The sequence below is a fragment of the Coregonus lavaretus genome (assembly GCF_964263955.1).
Source record: "Coregonus lavaretus genome assembly, chromosome: 6".
Lineage (NCBI taxonomy): Eukaryota > Metazoa > Chordata > Actinopteri > Salmoniformes > Salmonidae > Coregonus > Coregonus lavaretus.
This window is the reverse complement of record NC_139993.1, coordinates 46065931-46093024: the sequence shown is the minus strand read 5'-3', so window position 1 is coordinate 46093024 and position 27094 is coordinate 46065931. Positions and strand designations below refer to the sequence as shown.

Sequence of the window (27094 nt, the reverse complement as noted above, 5' to 3'; positions counted from 1 at the left end):
TGTGCGAAAACAGACAATAGTCATTATTTTCCCGCTGGCATAGTTTCTAATGATCACTTTAGGGATTCGTTCAGAGCAATGACAATGTTGGGAATGTATGTGCCAGATAGATTTTCTTTGAAATCATCTAAGGTCCAGGATGGAATCGGGCTTTACACGGCGAGACGAGTGAAAAAGGTTTGTTATTTTGGACAGGACAACTTTGTATGTTTTGGGTATGAAGAAACTTACCAACGCGCAAAACTCATTCGGTGAATCGGAGAAAGGCAGTTTTCTGTTCGTATTTTGGTTTTTTTGCGAGTCGTTCCTAAAATCTCAAGCCATAGCCTACTTGAATGCTGCTCTGACGTGAAGTGCCACGTAGATACTGTAACTAGCTCACTCCACAACAATGCTCACTTTGAACTCAACTCTCGTGTGTTACACAGTAACACATGTGTTGATACATTGTAACATTGTTTCATTGCATATTGCACTGAACACTTACGTTTCCTATGCTGTCATTTAACTTTCATACTCAAAATTAATATTGTATTATAGGCTATTCCACAATATTGTAACCAAGTTGACAATGTTGCAAACAATGGTGGTTCAAAATGGTGCAAACAATGTTTTATATTGAAAGTTATTAAACACTGCAAATGGCCAGGCTACCTATTCATTTGGCAATCTCACATTGTTCAAAACTTTGAACATGAATGCTTCATTCATGAGGAACACATCTTGAGCACACCCCCTCTTGTAGGGTCCAAAGTGAAACGCATAGGATGGATTCATGGACAATACTATGTATTATAATACTATAGTCCTATACTGTTTTACACTATTTTCTACTACATTCTTTTTGGCATCTATTCCATCGCACAATTTATATCTGGTTGCCTTCACACAGCCCCTGACAGTTCTGGAAAATACCTCTAGTAAAAAAGAAAGACAAGAAAAATGAATATCCTGTATCCTCAAATTCTGACAATGTGGGTTTTCTACAAGGGGGAAAAGTTTGGCCCTTTCGCTGGAGAGAAGAAACTGCCGAGTGAGCTGAATGAGAGCACGGACACCAGACTGATGTGGGAGGTGATACTAACACAGACTTCCTCTACTCCTTTAACACTGCAGTCACAGCACAGCATGTTTCTCTTCATAAGCACAATAGATAGATGCTAAATAAGTATACTTTATATAATTCAATAAATAATATTTATTTCTGTGTAGGCCTACTATTGAAATGAAAGGATAAATAGTTGAATTATGTGGCAGTTCAGATACAGCACAGGTGATGCTTAATTGGAGAAGCTAGTTTGATGCACATACACTTGTTGACTGTAGAGTCTTGTTTTTGTAATGAGTCTTGGTTTGGCAAACTCCACCCACATCTTGTGCCTCTGTTATTCAAAGTGCAATTATGTTTTATTCCCATCATTAGGTTTAGAATTTATTTGAGATAAGGGACAGGTTTAATTACATTTCAGATCAGTGAGATGATGTGTTTATTTACAAGTAACTGATTACCTGTCAACCATAAAGAATTCAGGTGTGGTCTGAAATTATATACTGAAGAAAAAAAATAAACGCAACATTTAAAGTTTCATGAGCTGAAATAAAAGATCACAGAAATGTTCCATATGCACAAAAAGCTTATTTCTCTCAAATGTTGTGCACAAATTTGTTTACATCCCTGTTAATGAGCATTTTTCCTTTGCTAAAATAATCCATCCACCTGACAGGTATGGCATATCAAGAAGCTTATTAAACAGCATGATCATTACACAGGTGCACCTTGTGCTGGGGACAATGAAAGGTCATTCTAAAATGTGCAGTTTTGTCACACAACACAATGCCACAGATGTCTCAAGTTTTGAGGAAGAGTGCAATTGGTATGCTGACTGCAGGAATGTCCACAAGTAATGTTAATTTCTCTACCATAATCTGCCTCTAACGTCGTTTTAGAGAATTTGTCAGTACATCCAACCGGCCTCACAACCGCAGACCATGTGTAACCAGGCCAGCCCAGGACCTCCACATCCGGCTTCTTCACCTGCCTGATGGTCTCAGACGAGCAACCCGGACAGCTGATGAAACTGTGGGTTTGCACATCCCAAAGAATTTCTGCACAAACCGTCAGTTGTCCTCATCAGGGTCTTTACCTGACTGCAGTTCGGCGTCGTAACTGACTTCAGTGGGCAAATGCTCACCTTCGATGGCCACTGGCACTCTGGGGAAGTGTGCTCTTCACGGTTGAATCCCGGTTTCAACTGTACCGGGCAGATGGCAGACAGTGTGTATGGCGTCGTGTGGGCGAGCATTTGCTGATGTCAACGTTGTGAACATAGTGCCCCATGGTGGTGGTGGAGTTATGGTATGGGCAGGCATAAGCTACGGACAACGAACACAATTGCATTTTATCGATGGCAATTTGAATGCACAGAGATACTGTGATGAGATCCTGAGGCCCATTGTCGTGCCATTCATCCACCGCCATCACCTCATGTTTCAGCATGATAATGCACGGCCCCATGTCGCAAGGATCTGTACACAATTCCTGGAAGCTGAAAATGTCCCAGTTCTTCCATGGCCTGCATACTCACCATACATGTCATCCATTGAGCATGTTTGGGATGCTCTGGATTGACCTGTACGACAGCGTGTTCCAGTTCCCACCAATATCCAGCAAACTTCGCACAATCAACAGCCTGATCAACTCTATGCGAAGGAGATGTGTCGCGCTGCATGAGGCAAATGGTGGTCACACCAGATACTGACTGGTTTTCTGAAACATGCCCCTACCTTTTTTTAAAGGTATCTTTGACCAACAGATGCATATCTGTATTCCCAGTCATGTGAAATCCATAGACTAGGGCCTAATGAATTTATTTCAATTGACTGATTTCCTTATATGAACTGTAACTCAGTAAAATCTTTGAAATTGTTGCATGTTGCGTTTTATATTTTTTCTCAGTGTAGTATAGTCATCTAGTAATCTATAACTTTCATGTTATATTGGATAGAACCACATTGTTTTATATCACAGGGTTTTTCATGGCAACTGTGATTTAGTTTGTTAAACTGCATCTCCAGATGAACAGAAAGCTAGATCAAGAAGCTAGGTCTGTCTATGGAAATGAGACATTAATTCCAGCCAACAGTATTTCATGTTCTTGATAGGCATGTCTGTTCTCTGTTGCAGGTCCGAGGTAATAAAGGCGATGTGCTCTATGTTTTGGATGCCAGTAACCCTCGCCATGCCAACTGGCTGCGTTTTGTCCATCAGGCGCCATCACAAGAGGAGAAGAACCTGGCAGCCATCCAGGTACAGCCCCACACTGAAGATAGTAACACCTTCAGACCTATCTACAGGGAGAGACACAGATAGAGCTGGGTATCAGCACATATCTCTGAGAGAGAAGGGGGGAGAGAGAGGGAGAAGGAGAGAGAGAGAGAAATAAAGAGAGAGAAGATGGACATCAGAGAGAAAGAGTCGAAGAGAAGCGAGGGAAAGTTGGTGAGAGTGAGTTGAGATGGATAGTGAGAGTGAAATGAAGATGGGGAATGTGGATTTTTTGTTTTGTCTGCCTGTGCAGACAGCTTGTAAGATTGCACCATGTGCTACTGATCAAGCCTGCCATATCAAAAGGAGATGTGAAGGTGGTTCTGTTTGATGACCGTGTGAGATGAGGCGTCTTTCACAGCTGTAAGTAACTCCCTCTCAAAGTGTCTGAACTTCCTATGAAAATCTTCTCTAGTGCTTTGTGCATCCCTTACATAAACATTTAACAAAACTTGTCAATCTCTGTGATTAAGATCAGATTAATTATATCCATAATCCCCCAAAAACAGACAACCCATACACAATCAGATCTATTGGCCAAGGTCATGAACACACACACATCATGTGTACATGACCTTAGCCTATGCACTTAAACACACACACACACACACACACACACACACACACACACACACACACACACACACACACACACACACACACACACACACACACACACACACACACACACACACACACACACACAGACACACACACACACAGACACACACACACACACACACAGACACACACACAGACACACAGACACAGACACACACACACACACACACGAGTCAGGGCTTGGCCTGGGAAATCTCAGCTAGAGGAAAAGGAAAAATCGCGGTAGAAGGGAAGAGGAACAGAACCTGTGATCTTCTGGCTGAGGTTCTGTCGTTAATGCCAGAGTGCTAAAAGTGATCGCTTGTTCAAAGGTCATTCATGTGTGTTAGAGGTCTGTGTTACATCATAAGTGTAATTTATTGTGTTTCTCTCTGTTAAATTAATATATATATATGTCTATTCATAAATGCCTTAGCCAAAGGAAAATGACGCTTTGATTTGATTAGACCGTGACCTTTAGGATGTGGAAGTTAATGATGACATGTTTAGGAGTTGGAGTGTTTGACCTCCGACCTTAATCAAGCCTCAGCAGACGAGTGTCTAGGTTTAATGAGTTCAACCTTCAGCGACCCCTTTTTTCCCTCTGTCTGTGTGTGTGTGTGTGTATGGGAATGATTATGGTTCTGATCTCTCAGGACGGAGAGAATATCTTCTACCTGGCAGTGGACGACATTGAGACAGACACAGAGCTGCTGATAGGCTACCTGGACAGTGATATGGAGGAAGAGTCAGAGGAGGAGGAAGAGGAAAGCATCGAAGATGAAGATGAAAACAGCAAAGATGCCAAACATCTCGTTGAAATGGGTACATGCCTAACAAAGTTTTACCTAAACCATGTTTATAAACAGTGTTTTGTCAGTCCAACAGTTTATGCTTGAAGTGTGTAATGCTTGCACACAGCTTATACTCATACACAGCTGATATGGCTGCATGTGTGTGTAATGTGTAATAATGAGTGTATGTGTGCAGAGAGGCTGATCAAGAAGGAGGACCACCCGTGCCTGCTGTGTGAGAGCAGCTTCCCTAGTGAGGAGATCCTAGCAGCCCACCTCCAGAGCCTGCACCAGAGACCCAGTACCGAGGAGAAAGAGTACAAGTGCAGGAACTGTGGCAAGAAGTTCCCCATCAAACAAGCCCTGCAGCGCCAGTGTGTAGCCTACGTCATCTCTCTACTCTACTTACCTGACACTCTATTGAGTTACACAGAAGTATGCTACCAAATGGGTCATATAGTGGAACTGACAGATTTGCACATACTCAGTACATTTTGTTCAGCCTCTCTATTCATTTCCTGATGTAGGACACCTGAACATGTAGTAGTATTTATGTTCATATCTTTATAGCCTACTCCTATCTGACTCTGTATACCTCCTTCATTTTGCCCTCAGTGTTCTGCACTGTGCGGAGACCCTGTGTCCTTCAGGAGACTTTTTCAGAGCCCACCACCATTGTTCCCTCTGCTACATCACCTTCGGCTCAGAGTCCAGGTAGACCTACATAACTAGAACACAAACATACACACTAGCATAATATGTATACAGGGGCTGCTATCTGTTCCTGTCTGAGTTCCTGTATATTTGAGTCACTGTGTCTGTATTTCCTGTGTGTGTGTGTGTAGTTATGACCAGCACAAGGAGGTGTGTAGAGGAGATGCCAGGTTCATCTGTAAGGCTGAGAGCTGTGGGAAGAGGTTCAAGAGCAAAGACTCTCTGAAGAAACACAAAGGGAACGTCCACACACATGCAAGTATGCAATGTATACAGACACATACCCCACACTGGTGATGAAGTAGAAACAAGTATCTGCCTTGATCTTTTACCAGTCTGGTCAGTATAGGGGTGTGTAGGCGAGGGGGATGTGGTGTAGGCTCTATAGATGTGGCACACGTGACTCATAAATAAATGGGTTGTTCCATCAATTTGGTGCCTTTTGAGAAGTGTAACTTGGTCCAAAGAAACAAAATGTACATTCTGTTATAAAGAGCACATGTTTAACTTAATAAAAAATGTGTTTTCCGATCTCGAGGTTAAATAAAATAAATAACTAAAGTAAGTGCCAAATAAAGTAACAGGGTTGACCGTAACAGGGTTGACTGTGGCAGGGTTGACTGTAATAGGGTTGACAATTTCATCTTGAGTCCCATTGTGACTGGAGGAATGGAAGCTTATTGTGTGCAACAGGTAGTGGCAATTGAATGCAAGCTTCACAAAATATATATAAATATAAAATATAAATTGTTAAAACATTTTCTAGCCTATCTATGCGTAACATGGTTGACCGTAACATGGTTGACCGTAACATGGTTGATGTGTTATGCTCGCCATGCTCAGTTTTACTCAACAAAACACCAGCAAATGCGGCGGCAGGTAGCTTAGTGGTTAAGAGCGTTGTGCCAGTAACCGAAAGGTCACTGGTTCTAATCCCCGAGCCGACTAGGTGAAAAATCTGTCGATGTGCCCTTGAGCAAGGCACTTAACCCTAATTGCTCCTGTAAGCCGCTCTGGATAAGAGCGTCTGCTAAATGACTAAAATGTAAATGGCCAGAAAGAGTAGAACCAGCTCACCTGCTTTTACACTATGATTTGACTATTAGATTTTCAATGTTTTTTTTGTTGTTGTTTTTTTAAAGGAAAAGTTTGATCATATTAAAAAGAGAGTTCAGTTCACGTAACAGGGTTGACTTTAAAATGAGGGACAGACGTAAATTAATCCTTACATGAAATAAATAATAATCTTCAGAAATTAATTTGTCAAAGCAGCAAAATAACTAGGGCTTTACAATCATGGTGAAAACTTGGAGAAATTTTGGGGTTAAGTGGGTAAATATCTTCCTAGAAGTCACATGTAAAAATGCTGAATTTTGTTGAAATGACGTGGAAGCAACGTTGATTCAACCAGTGTGTGCCCAGTGGGCAGTGGTGGCAGACAGCCTTCATTAGTGACCCTGTCATGTTTATGTTACATTTTCGTTGCCCCCGACAGTCGGAAGTGAACATACATCTGGTAATTAAACTTTGACCTCAAGTGATTATCTGATAGAATGTGTGTATTTGTCTGCTTGTGCTTCCGATGGAATTGGCTTTGCCATGAGGTGAGTGATTATGCTGTTCACTAACATGTGGAATGCCCTAACCATTGTTGCCATTGCTAGCCACCACATCATCACACTGTAGATTGAGGCATGAAAAGCAGGATTGGTCACTCTGCTTGTCCAATCATTGTGTTTCAGGAAGTTCCAGGCGGAAGCTCATGTGCACCATCTGCAACAGGAAATGCTCTTCCTTACTGAACCTCCAGGAACATCGCAAGGTCAGGTTCCTACCTACTACCGCACTGTCTCACTTTTTCACTGTCTCTGGTTTACCCGTATTCCTAGACACGTTTTGATCCTTCAGAGATCTGGAAGGACTGGATAGGTGTAAGGTGTATGTTGTAATGGCTCCCAGTCCACTTAGCCCTCTGGTGTCTAGGGCCAGGGGCTAGTGGTTGGTTTCACTCTGGCCATGTCTATTCCTTTAAGCTCTATTTCCTCCATATCCCTCCATCTCTTTTTGTTCCATTCCTTTGTGTCCCTGTCCCCTAATCCCATGCTCTCTGTCTCCTGTCTCACTCTTCTTCTGTCTCTGTAGGCGGTTGGCTTTATGTTTAAGTTGTTATATTTTCAGACCGTGTGACAGTAGAGAAAGGTTGTTTTTTATTTCACAAGCTCATCCCCACAGACTCTCATGAAACTTAACACACATGAACTGGCGAGCAGACAATAAGGCTTTAACCCTGGCGTCAGGATTCTTCCTCTCAGAGATGGACTTAGAAAACCCCCTGAAAAATGACAGAACCACAGAACCATTATGTTACACTACTTTTAGAGATTAATGGAGGTAAGGTATTTCCATCACAAACTATCTCACAGTGAAGCATCTTTATATGCTTGAAGTGAATTATCTTGGAGAATATCTTTGCAGTGAGTTATTTGATTATTTTGAAATTGGTTTCGCTTCCCATCCAAATGAGGATTTTATATTTATGACCCGTGAACCCAGCTGGTGTTTGGGTGAGGTTTCATATTCCCTGTCAACATCGATCCAATAGATTAATCAGAAGATATTAATCCACTCTAATGAACTGAACAGGGTCATAAGAGATTCATAATGAACACACTTCATCAGCAAAGGTTATGTTACTGTAATCACTAAGACATTTTTAGATAGTTCTGGAACAGATCAACCAACCAACCAATCAACCAGCCAACCAACCTATCAGTCAATCAATCAGGTTTTTCTTATCTCTAAAATTCCATGCAATGTATTTGAAAAGGGAGAGTACATTGCCCTATTATGACCTTTTCATGCTGCCAGTGCCAGTCCTATCAATTCAATATGTGGCACATATGAACTTGAGAAAGGTTTAAGCAAGCTTTGATGTGTTAATGATGCTCTAATCATCAGCCTTTGCCTGTGAGAGAGGCTCTTTCCTCATTGACAGTAGACACAGAAAATGTGTATCGATACAGGGAGATTTGGGTCAGTTGCAACCCGAATTCAATGAATGCTTCATTCTTCTCTTGTATGAAGTAGTTTATTTAGTCATACTTACATGGCTTATATGTTACAGATTTCATTGGAACAATCATGTGCTGAGGTTTAAAAGACATTAAGCAAAAAAAGAGGCCAAAGTTCTATTGAACAGAAGACATGTTACAGCTGAGTTAGAGACAGACACTTCAGAACCTAGCATTATGATTCGTCAGAAGCTAGCATTATGATTCGTCAGAACCTAGCATTATGATTAGTCAGAACCTAGCATTATGATTCGTCAGAACCTAGCATTATGATTAGTCAGAACCTAGTATTATGATTAGTCAGAACCTATTATTATGATTCGTCAGAACCTAGCATTATGATTTGTCAGAACCTATCATTATGATTCGTCAGAACCTAGCATTATGATTCGTCAGAACCTAGCATTATGATTCGTCAGAACCTAGCATTATGATTCGTCAGAACCTAGTATTATGATTCGTCAGAACCTAGTATTATGATTAGTCAGAACCTAGTATTATGATTCGTCAGAACCTAGTATTATGATTAGTCAGAACCTAGCATTATGATTCTTCAGAACCTAGTATTATGATTCGTCAGAACCTAGCATTATGATTCGTCAGAACCTAGCATTATGATTCGCACAAGAGCAATCAAACTTAGCATTATGATACGTTTGCGCAAAAGCTACTTAAACCAGCCATTATTATAATTTGCCTGAACTGCACATTCTTAGTTTTATTATAGAAGCTCTGAGCAGAGGAGCAATTCAGTCTTAGTGTATTGTAGCATTAGACAGAAGAGCTATCAAATGTGCTATTATTCCAACCATGCTGAGAGCAGAAGAAGGATTCAAACTTTTCAGCAGTTTAATTATATTTCTGTGTGCAGACGTAGTTGAGCAAGGAGTGAAAGAGTGTGTGTATGTGTGTCTGTGAATATTCCTCTGCCTGCAAGTGTGGAAAAGGTTACACATCAAGGTCACACATTGTCATTTACAGTACACAGCGTGCAACGAAATCCACAATCTCTGTCTCTTACATAACCCCCCGTATGTCTGGTCTGTTGGGTACTTTATGTATCTCCAGGTACATGAGATATTCGACTGTGCTGCCTGCGACAAGAAATTCATCTCGACCAATCAGCTCAAGCGCCACATGATCACTCACTCAGGTAAAAGAGCACACACACACACACGCACACACACACACACAGCTACACTCAGACATCATATATATTCTCTCTCTCTCTGTTCCTGGTTAGAGAAACGTCCGTATACCTGTGAGATCTGCAGTCGTTCATTCAAGCGTCTGGACCAGGTGACGGCCCATAAGATCATACACAGCGAGGAAAAGCCCTACAAGTGTAAGTTGTGTGGGAAGGAGTTTGCCCACAGGAACGTCTACAAGAACCACAAGAAGGTGAGCAGGGAATGGGGTCAGAAAGCTGTAGTCTCTTTTCAGTAGGACAGAATGCTTCAACTACATAAAAGGTGGATGTGACAGATTTAAATGGGTGGTTTTTAATATGCAAGTTTTACTGATGGAGATAATGCTGAAACTTAACAAGCACATACGTACACATAAACTAACATACAAGCATACTCTCACTGCTTCAGAGCTAACATTATTAGAGGTCTCTTCAGTTGTCTTTGGGGTTCTGTGGCGTCTGTGGCCTGTCTCCCCCTGAAGACTCCCATGTTTACTTAAGGGAATAGGGCGTCACTCAGACAGACATGTGGGGGGCAGAGCAGGGTGCAAATAAACAAACGTACTTTGAACCTAAGCCCCTCAAGCTACTTGTCTTCATCAAGTCAACATACCAAATCAGCCATGTAGCCTAACCCTGACTCTAACTCTAACCCCAACCCCAATGCTCACACATCTGATCCCACATCAACACAGAGACAGGAGACAGCGCTCAGATTGAATCAAGAGGAGAGATGGACGAGAGGTTTAGAGGGAGTAAGAGAACAGATGAGATATACAGTGCATTCGGAAAGTATTCAGTCCCCTTGACTTTTTCCACATTTCGTTATGTTACAGCCTTATTCTAAAACTGATTAAATTATTTATTTTTCTTATCAATCTACACACAATACCTCATAATGACAAAGCGAAAACAGGTTTTTAGAAATGTTTGCACAATTATAAAAAATAAAAAACAGAAATACCTTATTTACACAAGTATTCAGACCCTTTGCTATGAGGCTCGAAATTGAGATCAGGTGCATCTTGTTTCCATTGATCATCCTTGAGATGTTTCTACAACTTGATTGGAGTCCACCTGTGGTAAATTCAATTGATTGGACATGATTTGGAAAGGCACACATCTGTCTATATAAGGTCCCACAGTTGACAGTGCATGTCAGAGCAAAAACCAAGCCATGAGGTTGAAGGAATTGTCTGTAGAGCTCTGAGACAGGATTGTGTTGAGGCACAGATCTTGGGAAGGGTTCCAAAAAATGTCTGCAGCATTGAAGGTCCCCAAGAACACAGTGGCCTCCATCGTTCTTAAATGGAAGAAGTTTGGAACCACCAAGACTCTTCCTATAGCTGGCCACCCGGCCAAACTGAGCAATCGAGGGCGAAGGGCCTTGCTCAGGGAGGTGACCAAGAACCCAATGGTCACTATGACAGAGCTCTATAGTTCCTCTGTGGAGATGGGAGAACCTACCAGAAGGACAACCATCTCTGCAGCACTCCACCAATCAGGCCTTTAATGGTGGAGTGGCCAGACAGAAGCCAGTCCTCAGCCAGTCCTCAGTCCGCTTGGAGTTTGCCAAAAGGCACCTAAAGGACTCTCAGATCATGAGAAACAAGATTAAACTCTTTGGCCTGAATGCCAAGCGTCACGTCTGGAGGAAACCTGGCACCATCCCTACGGTGAAGCATGGTGGGGGCAGCATCATGCGGTGGGGATGTTCTTTAGCGGCAGGGACTAGGAGACTAGACAGGATCGAGGGAAAGATGAACGGAGCAAAGTACAGCGAGATACTTGATGAAAACCTGCTCCAGAGCACTCAGGACCTCAGACTGGGGTGAAGGTTCACCTTCCAACAGGACAACAATCCTAAGCACACAGCCAAGACAACACAGGAGTGGCTTCGGGACAAGTCTCTGAATGTTCTTGAGTGGCCCAGCCAGAGCCCGGACTTGAACCCGATCAAACATCTCTGGAGAGACCTGGAAATAGGTGTGCAGCGACGCTCCCCATCCAACCTGACAGAGCTTGAGAGGATCTGCAGAGAAGAATTGGAGAAACTCCCCAAATACAGGAGTGCCAAGCTTGTAGCGTCATACCCAAGAAGACTCAGGGCTGTAATCGCTGCCAAAGGTGCTTCAACATAGTACTGAGTAAAGGGTCTGAATACTTATGTAAATGGAATATTTCCGTTTTTTATTTGTAATACATTTGCAAAAAATTCTAAAAATCTGTTTTTGCTTTGTCATTATGGGGTATTGTGTGTAGATTGATGAGGGGGGAAAAAACAATTGAATCCATTTTAGAATAAGGCTGTAATGAAACAAAATGTGGAAAAAGTCAACGAATACTTTCCGAAATGCACTGTATTTAGGGGGTGTCAGGGCCCCGCATTAGCTCTGTTAGCTGTTATGAAATACTTATTTACTCTATATCAGTCAATGAAATAGAACGGAAGGAAGGTGTATGTTTTGATGGTCTGCTAACTGGTATGTTTATACCAATATATGTAGAGAGTGGTAGTCAGAGGTAGGTTTCAGTGATGTTGTGTACCAACCATGAATGCTGTCCTGTTCTTTCTCCAGACTCACTCAGAGGAGAGGCCGTTCCAGTGTGAGGAGTGCAAGGCCCTTTTCCGCACCCCCTTCTCTTTACAGCGCCACCTGCTCATCCACAACAGTAAGTATGAGTTTGTGTGTGTATCTCTCAGAGTGTGAGAGTGGTTTCATACTACGTGTGTGACTCACTGTAGCCACTAGTACCTATGTTCAGGGCCCCTACAACACATAAGCATACGGTTCCCAAATCCCCATAGAATATATAGCCCCTAGTTCAGACCTCCTTTTAGCATCAGATACTGAGGGCTCCACAACCTCCTCCTGGTCCTCTGTGTTGTGGTCCTCCTAGTCCTGAGTGTCATAGCCAGACAGACAGACAGACACAGCGGTCCTCCTAGTCCTGAGTGTCATAGCCAGACAGACAGACACAGTGGTCCTCCTAGTCCTGAGTGTCATAGCCAGACAGACACAGTGGTCCTCCTAGTCCTGAGTGTCATAGCCAGACAGACACAGTGGTCCTCCTAGTCCTGAGTGTCATAGCCAGCCAGACAGACACAGTGGTCCTCCTAGTCCTGAGTGTCATAGCCAGACAGACACAGTGGTCCTCCTAGTCCTGAGTGTCATAGCCAGACAGACACAGTGGTCCTCCTAGTCCTGAGTGTCATAGCCAGACAGACACAGTGGTCCTCCTAGTCCTGAGTGTCATAGCCAGCCAGACAGACACAGTGGTCCTCCTAGTCCTGAGTGTCATAGCCAGACAGACACAGTGGTCATTGAGGACTGAGGAGCCCTGCAGACAGTTGGTCTTGGCAGGATGGAGTCCTGCATGGTCTCCCAGTCTAGACTGATGACACAGAGATTGTGAAGCTCAAGGCATTTCCTGCTTTTGTCTCTGGAGACAGATCACTATTCACACAAGTCACTAGGATACTGGGCCATGGGGCTGGGACTGGTATTATGTATCAGGTGCTTAAGTGTGTGTGTGTGAAAAAAGAGAATAAGAGAAACAGCATGTGGGAAGAAAGTATGGTAAAGTCTGGGGAGCCAGGCCCAGCCAATCAGAATGAGTTTTCCCCACAAAAGGGCTTTATTACAGGCAGAAATACTCCTCAGTTTCATCAGCTGTACGGGTGGTTGGTCTCAGACAATCCCGCAGGTGAAGAAGCCGGATGTGGAGGTCCTGGGCTGGCGTGGTTACACGTGGTCTGCGGTTGTGAGGCCGGTTGGACGTACTGCCAAATTCTCTAAAACGACATTAGAGGCGGCTTATGGTAGAGAAATGAACTTTAAATACTCTGGCAACAGCCCTGGTGGACATTCCTGCAGTCAACATGCCAATTGCATGCTCCCTCAAAACTTGAGACATCTGTGGCATTGTATTGTGTGACAAAATTGCAAATTTTTGAGTGGCCTTTCATTGTCCCCAGCACAAGGTGCACATGTGTAATGATCATCTTCTTAATATGCCACACCTGTCAGGTGGATGGATTATCTTGGCAAAGGTGAAATGATCACTAACAGGGATGTAAACAAATTTGTGCCCAACGTTTGAGAGAAATAAGCTTTTTGTGCGAATGGAACATTTCTGGGATCTTTTATTTCAGCTCATGAAACATGGGACCAACACTTTATATGTTGCGTTTATATTTTTGTTTAGTATATATACAGAGAGAGAGAGAGAGAGAGAGTAAGTCTCTGTGTATATGTTTATGTGATGTCTGTGTCCACTTGTGTGTTCCCTTCACTGTGACAAAATGAAGAACAGCTATCATATCATTTTTACTTGAAATAAAGTTGTTGTTTTAAAATCAGTGGAACACAGATTGCACCTTTAAGTAGGGTCAAATGTCACTCTGTGGTAAGCCCTCAGTGTGTGTTACGATCCTCAGTGTGCTTGTGTGTGTGTGTTTGAGTATCCGTGTGTGTCCAATTGCGTGTGTCCAGATGTGTTTCTGAAGGCTTTATTGAATGAACAATAGCCCTTCATCTCTTCTCATAATCAATCATTTGTTTGTGAATGACTTAAAACCTCAGCATTAATGAAGGCAGTATTTAAAGGAGTCCCTGACATGAATATTAATGGAGAGAAGGCTTTTATTGGACCACTAGACCATTAATGGACACAGGCGTCTACTTGTGTCCCACTTTATTGTGCTGACCATCATGTTCATTCTTCGTAATGGGAGAATAAACACACGTTTGGAGCCAACACTCAATCTGCCAAGCAAACACACACTATCCAAACCACTTGATGGATACCAACCCTCTGATCCCCCTATAATGGAAAAAAGCACTTCTCAACAATAGCCTCTGTTGTATGGAGTCACTGAGTTAAGGTGTGAAGAATAACATCATGCTGTAGTTTATATGCCTCTGGTTGGGAACAGCTGAGAGTTCTGCTTTTGTTTCATGTCAGAGTGATGTCTGGTGTTTTTAATGTTTTTAAATGAATGAATAATTGAAGTGCTGGTTGCTGTTTTTGTTTTATTGCTGTAAAAATAGAGACCCATTCAAAGAGCAGGCATCTTGTATGTTCACCGTCCTTCTGTTTCTGTCCTCTCCTGCAATCTGTTGCTAGGGAAGGATTCAAAATGAGCGTCATTTTAGAAAAATGTTTTTTTTTTTTTTATAATACTGTCCAGAACATTTGAAAATAGCATTGTAGGGAGCAGCAACATAACACACAATGTTCTTTAGCCCATACAATTATCCTGGATAATTAGTTTTCAGGCCTACTGTGAGTGATAGTTATGCTTTTAGAAGCACAACAATGGATCCATCTCTTTCTTTAAGTAGGGTCTCTTCCTCCCTAGAAATGAAGAGGGTGCAGAAAAGAGAGTGACGGAAAGTGTCTCTTTCTTTACTGTGTCATCTTTTGTCACTTCTCCAGGTGAGAGGACATTTAAGTGTGACCAATGTGACGCCACCTTCAAGAGAAAAGACACGCTCAACGTGCACATCCAGGTGGTGCACGATGGACACAAGAAGTACAAGTGTGACCTGTGTGAGAAGGCCTTCGTCACCCCCTCTGTTCTCAAGAGCCACAAGAAGGTGAGTTCAGCAACCACAGCCAGTCTGACATACTGTAGAGCCCGGTCCAGACATTGTCAATCTTTCCCAGAGAAAATCCTCTTTCAAATAATTACCCTATGTGTGTGTGTGTGTGTGCTTTTTTCTACATTGTTTTCTATGTATGAATGTCCTTCGAAAGTTAAAGGAAAGTATAGGAAATTGACATCGCTGTTTTCTTGTTATCTCTCTTGTACGCTGGACTGGAACTAGGCTACAGTATATAGTCATCCTCCACCATTGTTCCTCACGCAGCCCAGGAATCATCAGGACTCTGTTTGTAAATTACACATGGCATTTAGTCCATTAGCTCCACAGGGTTTCAAAGTACAGGACAGATCCCAAAGCAGATTACCAGCCTCAATCTGACATTGTCCGCTTGGGTTATGGATCAGATTGAGACCAAACTGTTTCTTGGCACATGTCAAAAGAAAGACTAAAACATAACATGGCCTTAGTACAGTAGGACTGAAGACAGACTGGCACATGAATTGTCTCTCTCTCCGGTCGGTGTTCAGAGACTGTGGACTTCTGAGAGAGAGCTCTGCTCTGGCAGTGATTAAAGACAGGTGGCTGAGCCCAAGAGACCTGGCTGGGACTGAACACCAGGCTGTGTCCCAAATGGCACCCTATTTCCTATATAGTGCACTACTTTTGACCAGGCCCTGGTCAAAAGTAGTGCACTATATAGGAAACAGGGTGCCGTTTTGGATGCACCCCAGAGGTCTGACTGGGGATCTGGGAAAGACACTGAGTACATGGTGCACTGTGTGTTGTACTACACTATACGTTTTACATTTTAGTCATTTAGCAGATGCTTTTATCCAGAGCGACTTACAGTTAGTGAGTGCATACATTTTTTTTTCTTTTTTCATACTGGTCCCCCGTGGGAAACGAACCCACAACCCTGGCGTTGCAAACGCCATGCTCTACCAACTGAGCTACACGGGACTATAGAGAGCACAGTCTTTATCCTCCATTTCATATTCCACTCATGACAGGAGAGTATGGATCGTCTAAATTCTGTATTCTGAGTTTATTTTCCTCCAGGTGCTGTCTGAGTGTCCTCTCCACTGACAGGTCGATCTGAACATGAACAGTAATGACGTGTTTCTCTGGCAGCCCTAGTTTAGTCTTCCTCTCAGAACAGCCTGCAATTGCCGTAAACATTATTCTTAAAGTCATAGATGTGTGTAGGGGAGACCGGGGGAAATGGTCAAATGTTTTCTATTTTACTCTATTGCTCAGAGACCACTTGAACTAGGCCAGTCATTTCTTGATATAATACACTTACATCTGTCTCCTAATCATTCATACCATTTATAGGTCTGTACATAAAACAGTAAGATCACAATATGGATTTTAATCCGAAAAGTCAGGACGTTACATTTGCCCTGTGCCAGCGGCAAATGTAACACCTAAAAAAATAAACTAATAAATGTACTTAACTTAAAAAACATTCATGTTTATGAATTATCATATTATCATAGACAAAATCATGTAATGATTTTGCAAGAAATATAATTATTTCTATGTACGTAACCAATATTTACTGTAACACCCATGTTTGTGCATGGCCATTGGGTTCCTCTCAAAACATTTGAAGAGTTTGATGGTGCCCAATGATATCTGTTTACAGCTTCTTTGGCACTCTACAGGACCCCAAGGCTAAAGTTAGTTTTTGTATAATGAATGTGTAATTCATACAATCCAAAACAAAAGCATAATTTGGCTGCTTGGCTCAGGTTCATTTTAACACTGCATTACAATTGCCCCCAACCCAGCAGCCATGACAACACATAATGTGCCTAGTAAGAGACAACAATAGTGACACATGTCAATGTTTAGTCAACATACAGTATAGTGATACAAATTATGCTAGTTTGAATTCTTGGGCATTAATGCTCAGGACAGTAAAAGAAAAATACAGCTGGTCGAAAAAAACAAAAACAATAATTTGCCCATAAAACGTGCACATTGTGAGAGCAGGCAGAGAACCTAAATGGGCATGTAATGAGAGAGTTTCATCCCTCTAGCTTGTTTCAAGGTGATACAATTGCCCCCTGTTACAATTGCCCCCTGTTACTCCCCTACATGGAGCATGTGTTTTCTCTGTATCTGCCAGGCAGTGTGTGCCTTCGACACCATGAACCATCAGATCCTCCTCTCCACCCTCTCAGTGCTGGGCGTCTCAGGCTCTGCACACTCTTGGATTACATCCTACCTGGCAGGCCGCTCCTACCAGGTGACGTGGAGAGGATCTGTGTCTGTACCACGTACTCTCACTACTGGTGTCCTCCAGGGCTCGGTTCTAGGCCCTCTCCTCTTCTCTCTATACACCAAGTCACTCGGCTCCGTCATATCCTCACATGGTCTCTCCTATCATTGCTATGCGGATGACACTCTACTACTTTTCTCCTTCCCCCCTTCTAACACCCAGGTGACGACACGCATCCCTGCATACCTGGCAGATATCTCAGCTTGGATGTCGGCCCACCACCTCAAGCTCAACCTCGACAAGACGGAGCTGCTCTTCCTCCCGGGAAGGCCTGCCCGCTCAAAGACCTCTCCATCACGGTTGACAACTCCATAGTGTTGCCCACCCAGAGTGCAAAGAACCTTGGCGTGGCCCTGGACAACAAACAACCTGTCGTTCTCTGCAAACATCAAAGCAGTGACTCACTTCTACCTCACACAGGAAGCGGTGCAGGTCCTAATCCAGGCACAGTTGGCTGGGCTGCCAGCTTGTGCCATCAAACCACTGCAACTTATCCAGAACGCTGCAACCTTCCCAAGTTCTCCCTGTTACCCCGCTCCTCCTCACACTCCACTGGCTTCCAGTCGAAGCTCGCATCCACTACAAGACCATGGTACTTGCCTACGGAACAGCAAGAGGAACTGCACCTCCCTACCTTCAGGCTCTGCTCATACCCTACACCCCAACCCGAGCACTCCGTTCTGCCACCTCTGACCTCTTGGCCCTCCCACCCCTACGGGATGGCAGCTCCCGCTCCGATCTTCTCTGTCCTGGCACCCCAATGGTGGAACCAGCTTCCCCCTGAAGCTAGGACAGCATAGTCCCTGCCCATCTTCTGAAAGCACCTGAAACCCTACCTCTTCAAAGAGTATGTTAAATAATCCCCCTCTTCACCTCGACCCCCAAACCCCCCCCCCCCATCCCTTCTAGCTATTGACTTTGCTGATAGCTACTTTATTGAGGAAATATTATTTTTGTTTATGTTTTGTGTGTTAAAAAATGACAGCGGTGATAGCCAACTTATTTATGTCACATCCATACTATCCATATTACAAGGATGGTTTAATGATTACGTCTAACCCCAATACATTAAAAAGTGTTGTTTTGGAACATAATGTTCCCCAGGGAAAACTATGAAGCCTTTTATGAAGTAAGAACACCAGTTATATTTCTCCTTGTCCTACAAACAACAAACCAAACAATTGTACATTGAGGCATCTGGAAGACATCTGTCCCTGTGTGTCTGAGAGAGGGAGAGTGAAGGAAAGGGCTTATGTAACATAACGCCGGTGGCGTGGGATGCAGGGGGTGATGGGGGATGGAGAGAAGAGGTGGATAGAAAGGAAAGGTGGTATTCCTGTCTGTATTGTTGTACTGCTGTTTAAACTGTCACTCAGGATTTGAGCGTCTTATACTTGTGTTTATTCTGTGGAATTTACATCAGGCCAGCAGCAGAATTCACAACATACCTACCAGCAGAGAGAAAGAAAGAGAGGGAGTGAAGGAGAAGAAGGAGGAAAGAGAGAGGGTGAGAAATGTTTAGCCTTGCTGGGGGGTGCAGCACGCTCCTCTCTTTGTACACAATCTCTTTGTGTGTGCATATAGTGCCCCCCAGTCTGGAGCGCAGAGAAAAGACTGACCTGAGTGTGTTTGAGGAGCGAGGGCAGAAAGCGGGATGAGGAGGAGGAAGAGAGGAGGAGGAGAGGAATGCAAGCAGACCAGATCTCTCTGGTCTCCACCCTGCCCCTCACCCTTCTGGCTCTTTGACTCTAATGATAGGCCTGCATCGTTTGGATTCTTTAATCCAGCTTCCAGGAGAAAGACTTCATTGAAACCACTAGTCAGCCTGTAGGGTTCCCATGTAGAGCCTGTAGAGTTCAGAGCCTGTACAGTTCTTATTGGAGAGCTGTAGAGTTCAGAGCCAATAGAGTTCCTATTGGAGAGCTGTAGAGTTCAGAGCCTATATAGTTCCCATTGGAGAGCTGTAGATTTCCCATGAACACCAGTGTCTAGTAACAGTGTCTAGCGGTAGCATGCACACTAATGTCTAGCACCAGTGTGGTCTGGTCTCTCAGTGGGGTAGATGCTTCCAGTGCTGAACAGGACCTCTGGTTAAATGACTGACATCAAATGTTTGTCAGAAGACCACCCTTGAATGCACCCTGAAAGGGGGTTGACTTTGAGGCTTTGTAGCTTTTGAGTGACAATATACAGTATATTAAACAACTTTGATAATTTATCCAACACTTTATTAAAAATACTTTGTAAATGGTATATAACAATGGGGCATTTAATTGGACTTCAAGAGCTTCTCTGTTTAGTATCCAAGTGTTTTAGCAGAGCTCATAGTATCCAAATGATGCGTATGCTCTATCGGTGATCACTGTGTGCTCTGTAATGAGGGAAAGTTGTACCACTGAATGTTCCAATTGTCTTTCCTAAATACCAACAATATGTTTTCTGATCTTTTCCATACCAGACGCACACAGGGGAAAAGGAGAAGATCTGCCCATATTGCGGACAGAAGTTTGCCAGCAATGGAACTTTGAGGGTCCACATCCGCAGCCATACAGGTCTGTAGGCTTCCCATAACCGGTCATTTGGACAAATTCAACTATATTGTCATAATTGTTTGGTTAAATTAATCAACTGTCATTGTAACACGTCACATACTGTAAAACGGTGTGAGATAAACCAATCCAGTCTACCAGATCCACTTTAGCAGCCCACTAGCCTGCTCCCCCAGAGCCCAGAATGGTAACAGTGTCCCAGAGTGTATGTTCATTAAACTGCCTTCAACTGGAGAGCTACACATTCCTGTGTGTTTCCTTACCAACAGACTAGTGCACAGACCTGGCACAGTCAGATACACTCGTCCCATCTACCCCCCCCCCCCCCCCCCCCCCCCCCCCTCCCTCCCTCCCTCCCTCCCTCCCTTTCTTTTTGTTTCTCTACTTCTACTTGTCTTTTTGGCTCTTGCCTCTCTCCCACTTAGGTGGGGAAAGACAGGGGAGAGTCTATCTTTCCTGTTCTCTCCCCTGTCTTTCCCCACTTATCTTTCCTGTTCTCTCCCCTGTCTTTCCCCACCTATCTTTCCTGTTCTCTCCCCTGTCTTTCCCCACCTATCTTTCCTGTTCTCTCCCCTGTCTTTCCCCACCTATCTTTCCTGTTCTCTCCCCTGTCTTTCCCCACCTATCTTTCCTGTTCTCTCCCCTGTCTTTCCCCACCTATCTTTCCTGTTCTCTCCCCTGTCTTTCCCCACCTATCTTTCCTGTTCTCTCCCCTGTCTTTCCCCACCTATCTTTCCTGTTCTCTCCCCTGTCTTTCCCACCTATCTTTCCTGTTCTCTCCCCTGTCTTTCCTGTTCTCTCCCCTGTCTTTCCCCACCTATCTTCCCTGTCCTCCTCTTGTCTTCCCTGTATGTGAGATTGAATCCTCACTCCAGTCATGCCACAGACATCAGCTGAAATCCTCTCAGGCTAAGTAGCTCCCAACAAACAATGGTGATTTCCCTTCCCCAATCCCCTTAATCTCTAGAATGTGTTTGCAGCTTTAGTACTAAAGTTTTTCCATGGGCTTTTCCGCCTTTGAGATCCAAAGCACACACATCATCACTAGAGCATCAATCACTATCACAACCATCACTACTATCACTGACCACCATCCAATTTAATGAATTATGTCTCGTTTTCCAGTAATAGCTACCTAATCAGGGCTCTATGATTAAGCAATCAAATGCCTTTCGACAGTTTTTATAATGTGCTAATTTATCTATTTATCTATAACTAAATATCTATTAGCCTAATACCTAATCCTACTTATTTAGGTAAGGATTTAGTCTGAAACCATTTCATTGCTTGCTCAGATCTACTCACCCTCTTTATAGGTTCCAAAGGCACAAAATAAAGAGAGTATGTGTGTGTGTGTGCGTGCGTGCGTGTATCTGGATCGTATGTGTGTGTGATAGTGTGGGACATGGCTGAGTCTGTTTGTAATGATATAGAATAAACAAAAGAGCGGGGCCGTGGGGGAATGCAGCGGGAGGGGTGGGAGCGGAGGGGACACCTCAAAGAAAGAAAGGAGGAAGGAGAGAAAAGACCACTCCAAGAAAGCATCCAGCGGGATGACCCTTGACCCTGACTGGCTGTAAATCTGTCCTCTCATTATATAGCCTAGAACTCACTCGCCCAAGCTTTTGTTGATTCTTCTGTAAAGAAAGTTGAGGAAAAGTGTGAGTTATTCCCATAAAAAACCTCAACAATGCTCATTTTGTTCTTTCACATTGAGGAGTTATTTGTTGGGCATACAGTTATTTCCAGAGCAATTTGAAGTGTTAGTTAGTGTAGCATAATGCATTGAATATACAGGGAATGCATAGTATGGGCTTACAAAGGATGCTATATGAACTGAACCAGTTGTGGAGGTATTTTAATTGGGATAGAGTCTCTCCCTTCTAGTGGCATCTGTCCTCCCTGCAGGTAGGATGGAGGAGTGACTATTAAATGTCTGTTTGGCTTCAAAAAGGAAGGACACTTATCAGGTTCTGTAAGACTAACTGTGTAAAGAAATAAGGCATTTATGAAAGACTTTATGAAAGTGTTGTCTCTGTACAGTACTAGGTGTAGTTTTGTCCATGTGGCTGCTAGTTCTGTAAATAAACCTTTAACGTGGCATGTCTCCCTGTCAATAATCTCTTTAAAGGAAGCCCCCAGCTGAGGTTAAAGGCCTGTGTGTCGACAGCCTCTCTGGATGGTACTAAGTTAAAGCCTGGGATTGTTTGTTTTACCAATGTCCCTTCACAGGAACAGCACAGCTTCACTTATTTACCTGATAAACACTAAACACACTGGATGCTTTGCAAGGTTTTCTCACAGCAAGTTTTTCCCCCCGGGAGACGTTATCACTGGACACTGGTAATCACTGTTTCACTGGACACTCTGGTCATAACAGAATGTAAATATATATGTTGGAGAGGTTATGTATTAACTCTAATAATAATAATAATTGAACTTATAGCGCACTTTTAATTGAAAAACTATCTCAAAATGCTACATTGAATGCACTAATAGTATGGGATTTTTATGATGAAATGAATGGCCATCCCATTAATTTTGGATGTTGTTTGGCTAAAACGTAGTAACATGGAATTTAGCTGCCGATTGATTCCCACACATTCTTCCAGGCAGACAGACCAGGTGGGACACTTCTCCCCAGAGTGTACTGCTGGTGATGTCATGGTCATCCTGGGGACATCCTCCACCAAACTGAAAGTCCCAATCAGAAATCCTTCCATTCTAAATTGAAAAGTGGAAGGGGATGGGGACATTACAGGTGACTCCATAGAATATTAAGTATTAGTTCACCAGATGATTCATCTTGGCATAAAACTGGTGTAAATGCAAACGACCATCAATAGATAATTGGTCAGTGTGACAGTTTTCTACAGTGTACAGTGATTTTATATTGTAGTCCTGGGGTTGACCAAGGTGCTTACACCAAAGGAAATGTTTACAAAACCCAGTGCCTGAGTGATACTGACGTCATAGCAAATGTCATAGTTTAACGCTTGCAAATTGTCACTATTATAGAATGGCCCAGTTCAACTATTTAGTGTCTCTAAATAGAGAAGTTCTTTGTGTGAGATTTTATATTTTGGATTAAGTTTCTGGAATTGTAACATTTAGGGTTCCAAATGTATGATTAGCTCAACCTACGTACATTAAAATGGTGAACTTTGCAGTTATTGGTCAAACATGGAGATGAATTGGCAGTGTCCTCTGTGCAAGATATAAGAGAAGTAAAATAATTGAGTCATTCCACCCATGACCCATGCAAAGCTATGGTACTGTATGTCATTATAGAGACAGGGAAGCAGATGTCTTGAGTTCCCCTATGACCAGACCAGAGCGAGGAGTGGCTCTGTGTCTTCTGGACTGAAGACGATGGATAATTCTAAGGGACATGTACTCTGCTGGAGACCAGTGTCTTGACAGTTGTTAAGTATGCAGTAGTGTCTCTGGTCACAACATGCAGTTCAAATGTACATCTGGCAGACCTCTGGAAAACACTGAAGGACCACTTATTATGGCTGTTTGTCTCTGTGTTTTCGTCAGCCTGTAGGGACATGATGTCATGTTGATATCTGAGGTCCCCTGGTTCTAATAGTACAGGCTGTCCCAGAGACACGTTTCTCTCCTCCTCTCCCTCCTCATCTCCTACTCTCATCCTCTCTAAGGCCTAAGGAGGTTAGTTTCCAATGAAAAAGGTGTATGGTGAGGGTAGTTTTAAGGTATGGATCATTGTGGTGTGTGGGTGTGTGATAGAGCCGAGGGCAGGACGTGAAGTTCTGTGATACAGGTACTCTCACATGGGCCAGTTTAAGAGAAAGGTTTGAGGAAGTTGAGAAATCTTTGGAGGCCCTGGCCATAATGTCAAGGTCAAGTGTAAAGTTGTTGGGCGTTTCTGGGGCTGATCAAAGGCAAATCGCTTATCGGCTAAAACAGATCGATATCACATTACCTCAGTGGCCCCTGCTGGCATGCAGAGAGAGGCAGAGAGAGAGAGAGGTGCCGTGGAGGGCCAGTGTCTGGCTGGACTGGAGGAAGCCAGGAATTCATTTCTGATGGACAGCGATAATGTCTTTCAGACCAGGGCCTGGAGCTACAAAGCGTTCTCCGTAACACGAACGCTGTGCGGCAGGCATGCGACGAGCAAGACCATCTGCTTACCAGACACACACACACACACACACACACACACACACACAGAGTCAGGGGTGCCAAACGGATCGATTAGCAGACAAGGGGTGTGAGGAGCACAGTTGGGGGTGGGTGGCAGAGAGACACCCAGGGTCACAGAGAGATGGTGTCCCATTTCAGTGCATGCTAAATCAGTTACCATCTCCACCACACAAAGCCCAGCCTCCCCACATAATCCCCAACAATCTAGATAATAAGTGGATGCTTTCCAATTACATTAGTGTTCAACTGAAAGGACATAGCGCCTCTCATATGAACCATGCCAGCTCAAGGAAATGATTGGTTCTGGTCCATGTTTGTACCCTGTAAAGGATTGAGCTGATATTTTCGGAGTATTCTGGTTGTCAGGCGTGTGTTAGAGAGAGCTGGTCTGGTTTGGTGTGAGTGTTGCCAATGGTTTGGGGTTGTTTGTCAGTCAACTGTGGAAGGAGGATAATGTTACTGAACGTTTACGTAAGTTTGATCATAGTGACCACATTGTACCCTGCTGTTACAATGGTGAGGACTACTGCCGAGTGCTCCGTTCGCAGAGTGTGGATGTCTGTACAATATATCAGTTTATACTCAGCCGGCTCCTCTGCCCCTTCCGAGAGGGATGCGCTGCAAGCCGCAGAGCAGAGGCAGTCAGAGCACACTACCACACTGTATCGACCATATTAGAACACACTAATGCCTTCTCCAGGGCTCCCCAAGGAAAGGACCAGGCCGTAACCTGATACCCCACCATGCTACATAACAGACAGATTCTCTCTCCTCTGTGAGAGATGGCACATCTGGGATTCAGATTTTCCTGTTTGTCAACAAAGGCCTCCTAGAGGCTGATATTGAGCAGAATGGGGATTTTTCGGGGGTTGGGATTTTCAGCTGTCCTCTCTGCTTATGTTTCTGAATGTGTGATCATTCTGCACTGTACATGAGGCCTGTTGTTAACCCTTTACAAGCTATATGTTGGATGGTATACTGCTCTGTACCTCCCTGGTCCTGGTTAGCTCTCTTGTGAGGGTGGTCTGGTGTGCCCATTCTACCTCTGTGGCCACTGCTGGTTTATGAGGACAGCAAAGTGATGGCTAGCCTGGTTTTAATTAACATTTACTGGGTTGGAAGAAATGGGCAGACACACAGATACAATTGAAAACAAACCAAAAAAATCCCACCCTTGAGTTAGAGAACACTTAAACAGATTTGACACTCTCCCCCGAAAATGAGTGGATCTGTAAAGGTTGCACCATTGCTGGCTAGTCCACTCCCAATGAAGTCTGGTAATAGAAGACCTACAGCAATATTGTTTAACCCAAAACCACATCATATCTTACAGTACAAGGTGGATTTGAATGACATTCACCAAGAGGCCCAGTTTAAACCTGTCTGTGTTGTGTCCGTGGGGAAATAGCCCCAAACAGAGCTAAATGTTTGTTATGGGTGATATTTCTCTGCTGATGTACTCTCTCTCTCTGGGTGGTTGTGGTTCCTCTGATTGAATAAGCATCTCTGCATGTTAACTCTCCGTCTCCCTGGGACACTCAGCTCATTAACCTTATTACTTACAAGAGCAAAACATCTCCCCCATCAATTCCTCCTCTATCTGATTAAAGCAACTCTCTTTTTCTCTTTGACAATTAGTCACTAAAGAGAGATTATGCTACAACAAAATGAATGAGAAATTAGATTGTGGTACCCGCAAGGACACACACACACACACACACACACACACACACACACACACACACACACACACAGAGTAATCTGTATCCCTCTTAAGGCTGTGTTTTATTAAGTTACCATTTAGCAGTTTCACGTCTCCCCCTGGAGCTGCTCTATTAACACCAGCAGGAGCAGCTCTTATTCTGAAGGGACTCATTCTGTCCAAAATACCCTGATTCCATTACCCCAGAAATGAGCCGAATTACACTATGTCTTTAGTTTCATACCTTGGTGTTTCCTTGTGTTACCTGGTCGTGACTGTTGAGGTGTAGTTAACAATAACTTACTGTGAGCCTCTGTGAAAGGAATATGCTGCCTCTGACTTCAATAGTTCAAAACCAGTAACATAGCCGTGGTGGAACCCCAAAATACTTCCTTACAAGTATTGTACTGTATTTTCCTTTGGCACGGTTATTTTCGTTGTGGTTATATGGGTTACCTCATATTCCATATATAGGTTGGTAATCAGCGCTGGTTGTGCTATCTGGGCTGAGGATCAGCTCAGGGGTAAATAGATCCACGTGTCTGCTGGCTCTTTGACTGACAGCCTGTTACATCCTCCTTGCCATCTTACGGAGCGTGCTCAGATAGGATCTCAAGGAGTTAGGCTGGCCTGCCTTTGATCCATTGGGCCCAGGCTCAGCTCAGCTACACTGGGCTGGGCCAGCCTGTGTATGGGATGTAGGGATGTGACAAATGGACAATTTTTCCTTTACATTTAAACAGCAGTTTTTAAAATCCGTTTTCCGTTAAAAACAATAAGAAAATGTCATAAAATAGGGTTGAGCCGGGATGAAAGTACACTATATATACACAAATGTATGTGGACACCCCTTCAAATTAGTGGATTCGGCTATTTCAGCCACACACATTGCTGACAGGTGTATAAAATCGAGCACACAGCCATGCAATCTCCATAGACAAACATTGGCAGTAGAATGGCCGTACTGAAGAGCTCAGTGACTTTCAATGTGGCACCGTCATAGGATGCCACCTTTCCAACAAGTCAGTTCGTCAAATTTCTGCTCTGCTTGAACTGCCCCAGTCAACTGTAAGTGCTGTTA

At 43.5% G+C, this 27094-nt stretch overlaps 1 protein-coding gene across 1 annotated transcript in view; it reads left to right on the top strand.

Annotated features, from left to right (window-relative positions):
• The window catches only part of LOC311130282 (PR domain zinc finger protein 5-like), a 47192-nt gene continuing 20098 nt past the window's right edge, over positions 1 to 27094 (top strand). Inside the window, exons 1-12 of the mRNA XM_084163011.1 lie at positions 1 to 177; positions 991 to 1074; positions 3185 to 3307; positions 4582 to 4750; positions 4916 to 5093; positions 5565 to 5692; positions 7176 to 7255; positions 9573 to 9657; positions 9748 to 9905; positions 12273 to 12366; positions 15136 to 15296; positions 20051 to 20144. Coding sequence (XP_084019137.1) covers positions 79 to 177; positions 991 to 1074; positions 3185 to 3307; positions 4582 to 4750; positions 4916 to 5093; positions 5565 to 5692; positions 7176 to 7255; positions 9573 to 9657; positions 9748 to 9905; positions 12273 to 12366; positions 15136 to 15296; positions 20051 to 20144 — 1453 coding nt within the window. The 5' untranslated portion in view covers positions 1 to 78. The remainder of the gene's footprint in view (positions 178 to 990; positions 1075 to 3184; positions 3308 to 4581; positions 4751 to 4915; positions 5094 to 5564; positions 5693 to 7175; positions 7256 to 9572; positions 9658 to 9747; positions 9906 to 12272; positions 12367 to 15135; positions 15297 to 20050; positions 20145 to 27094) is intronic.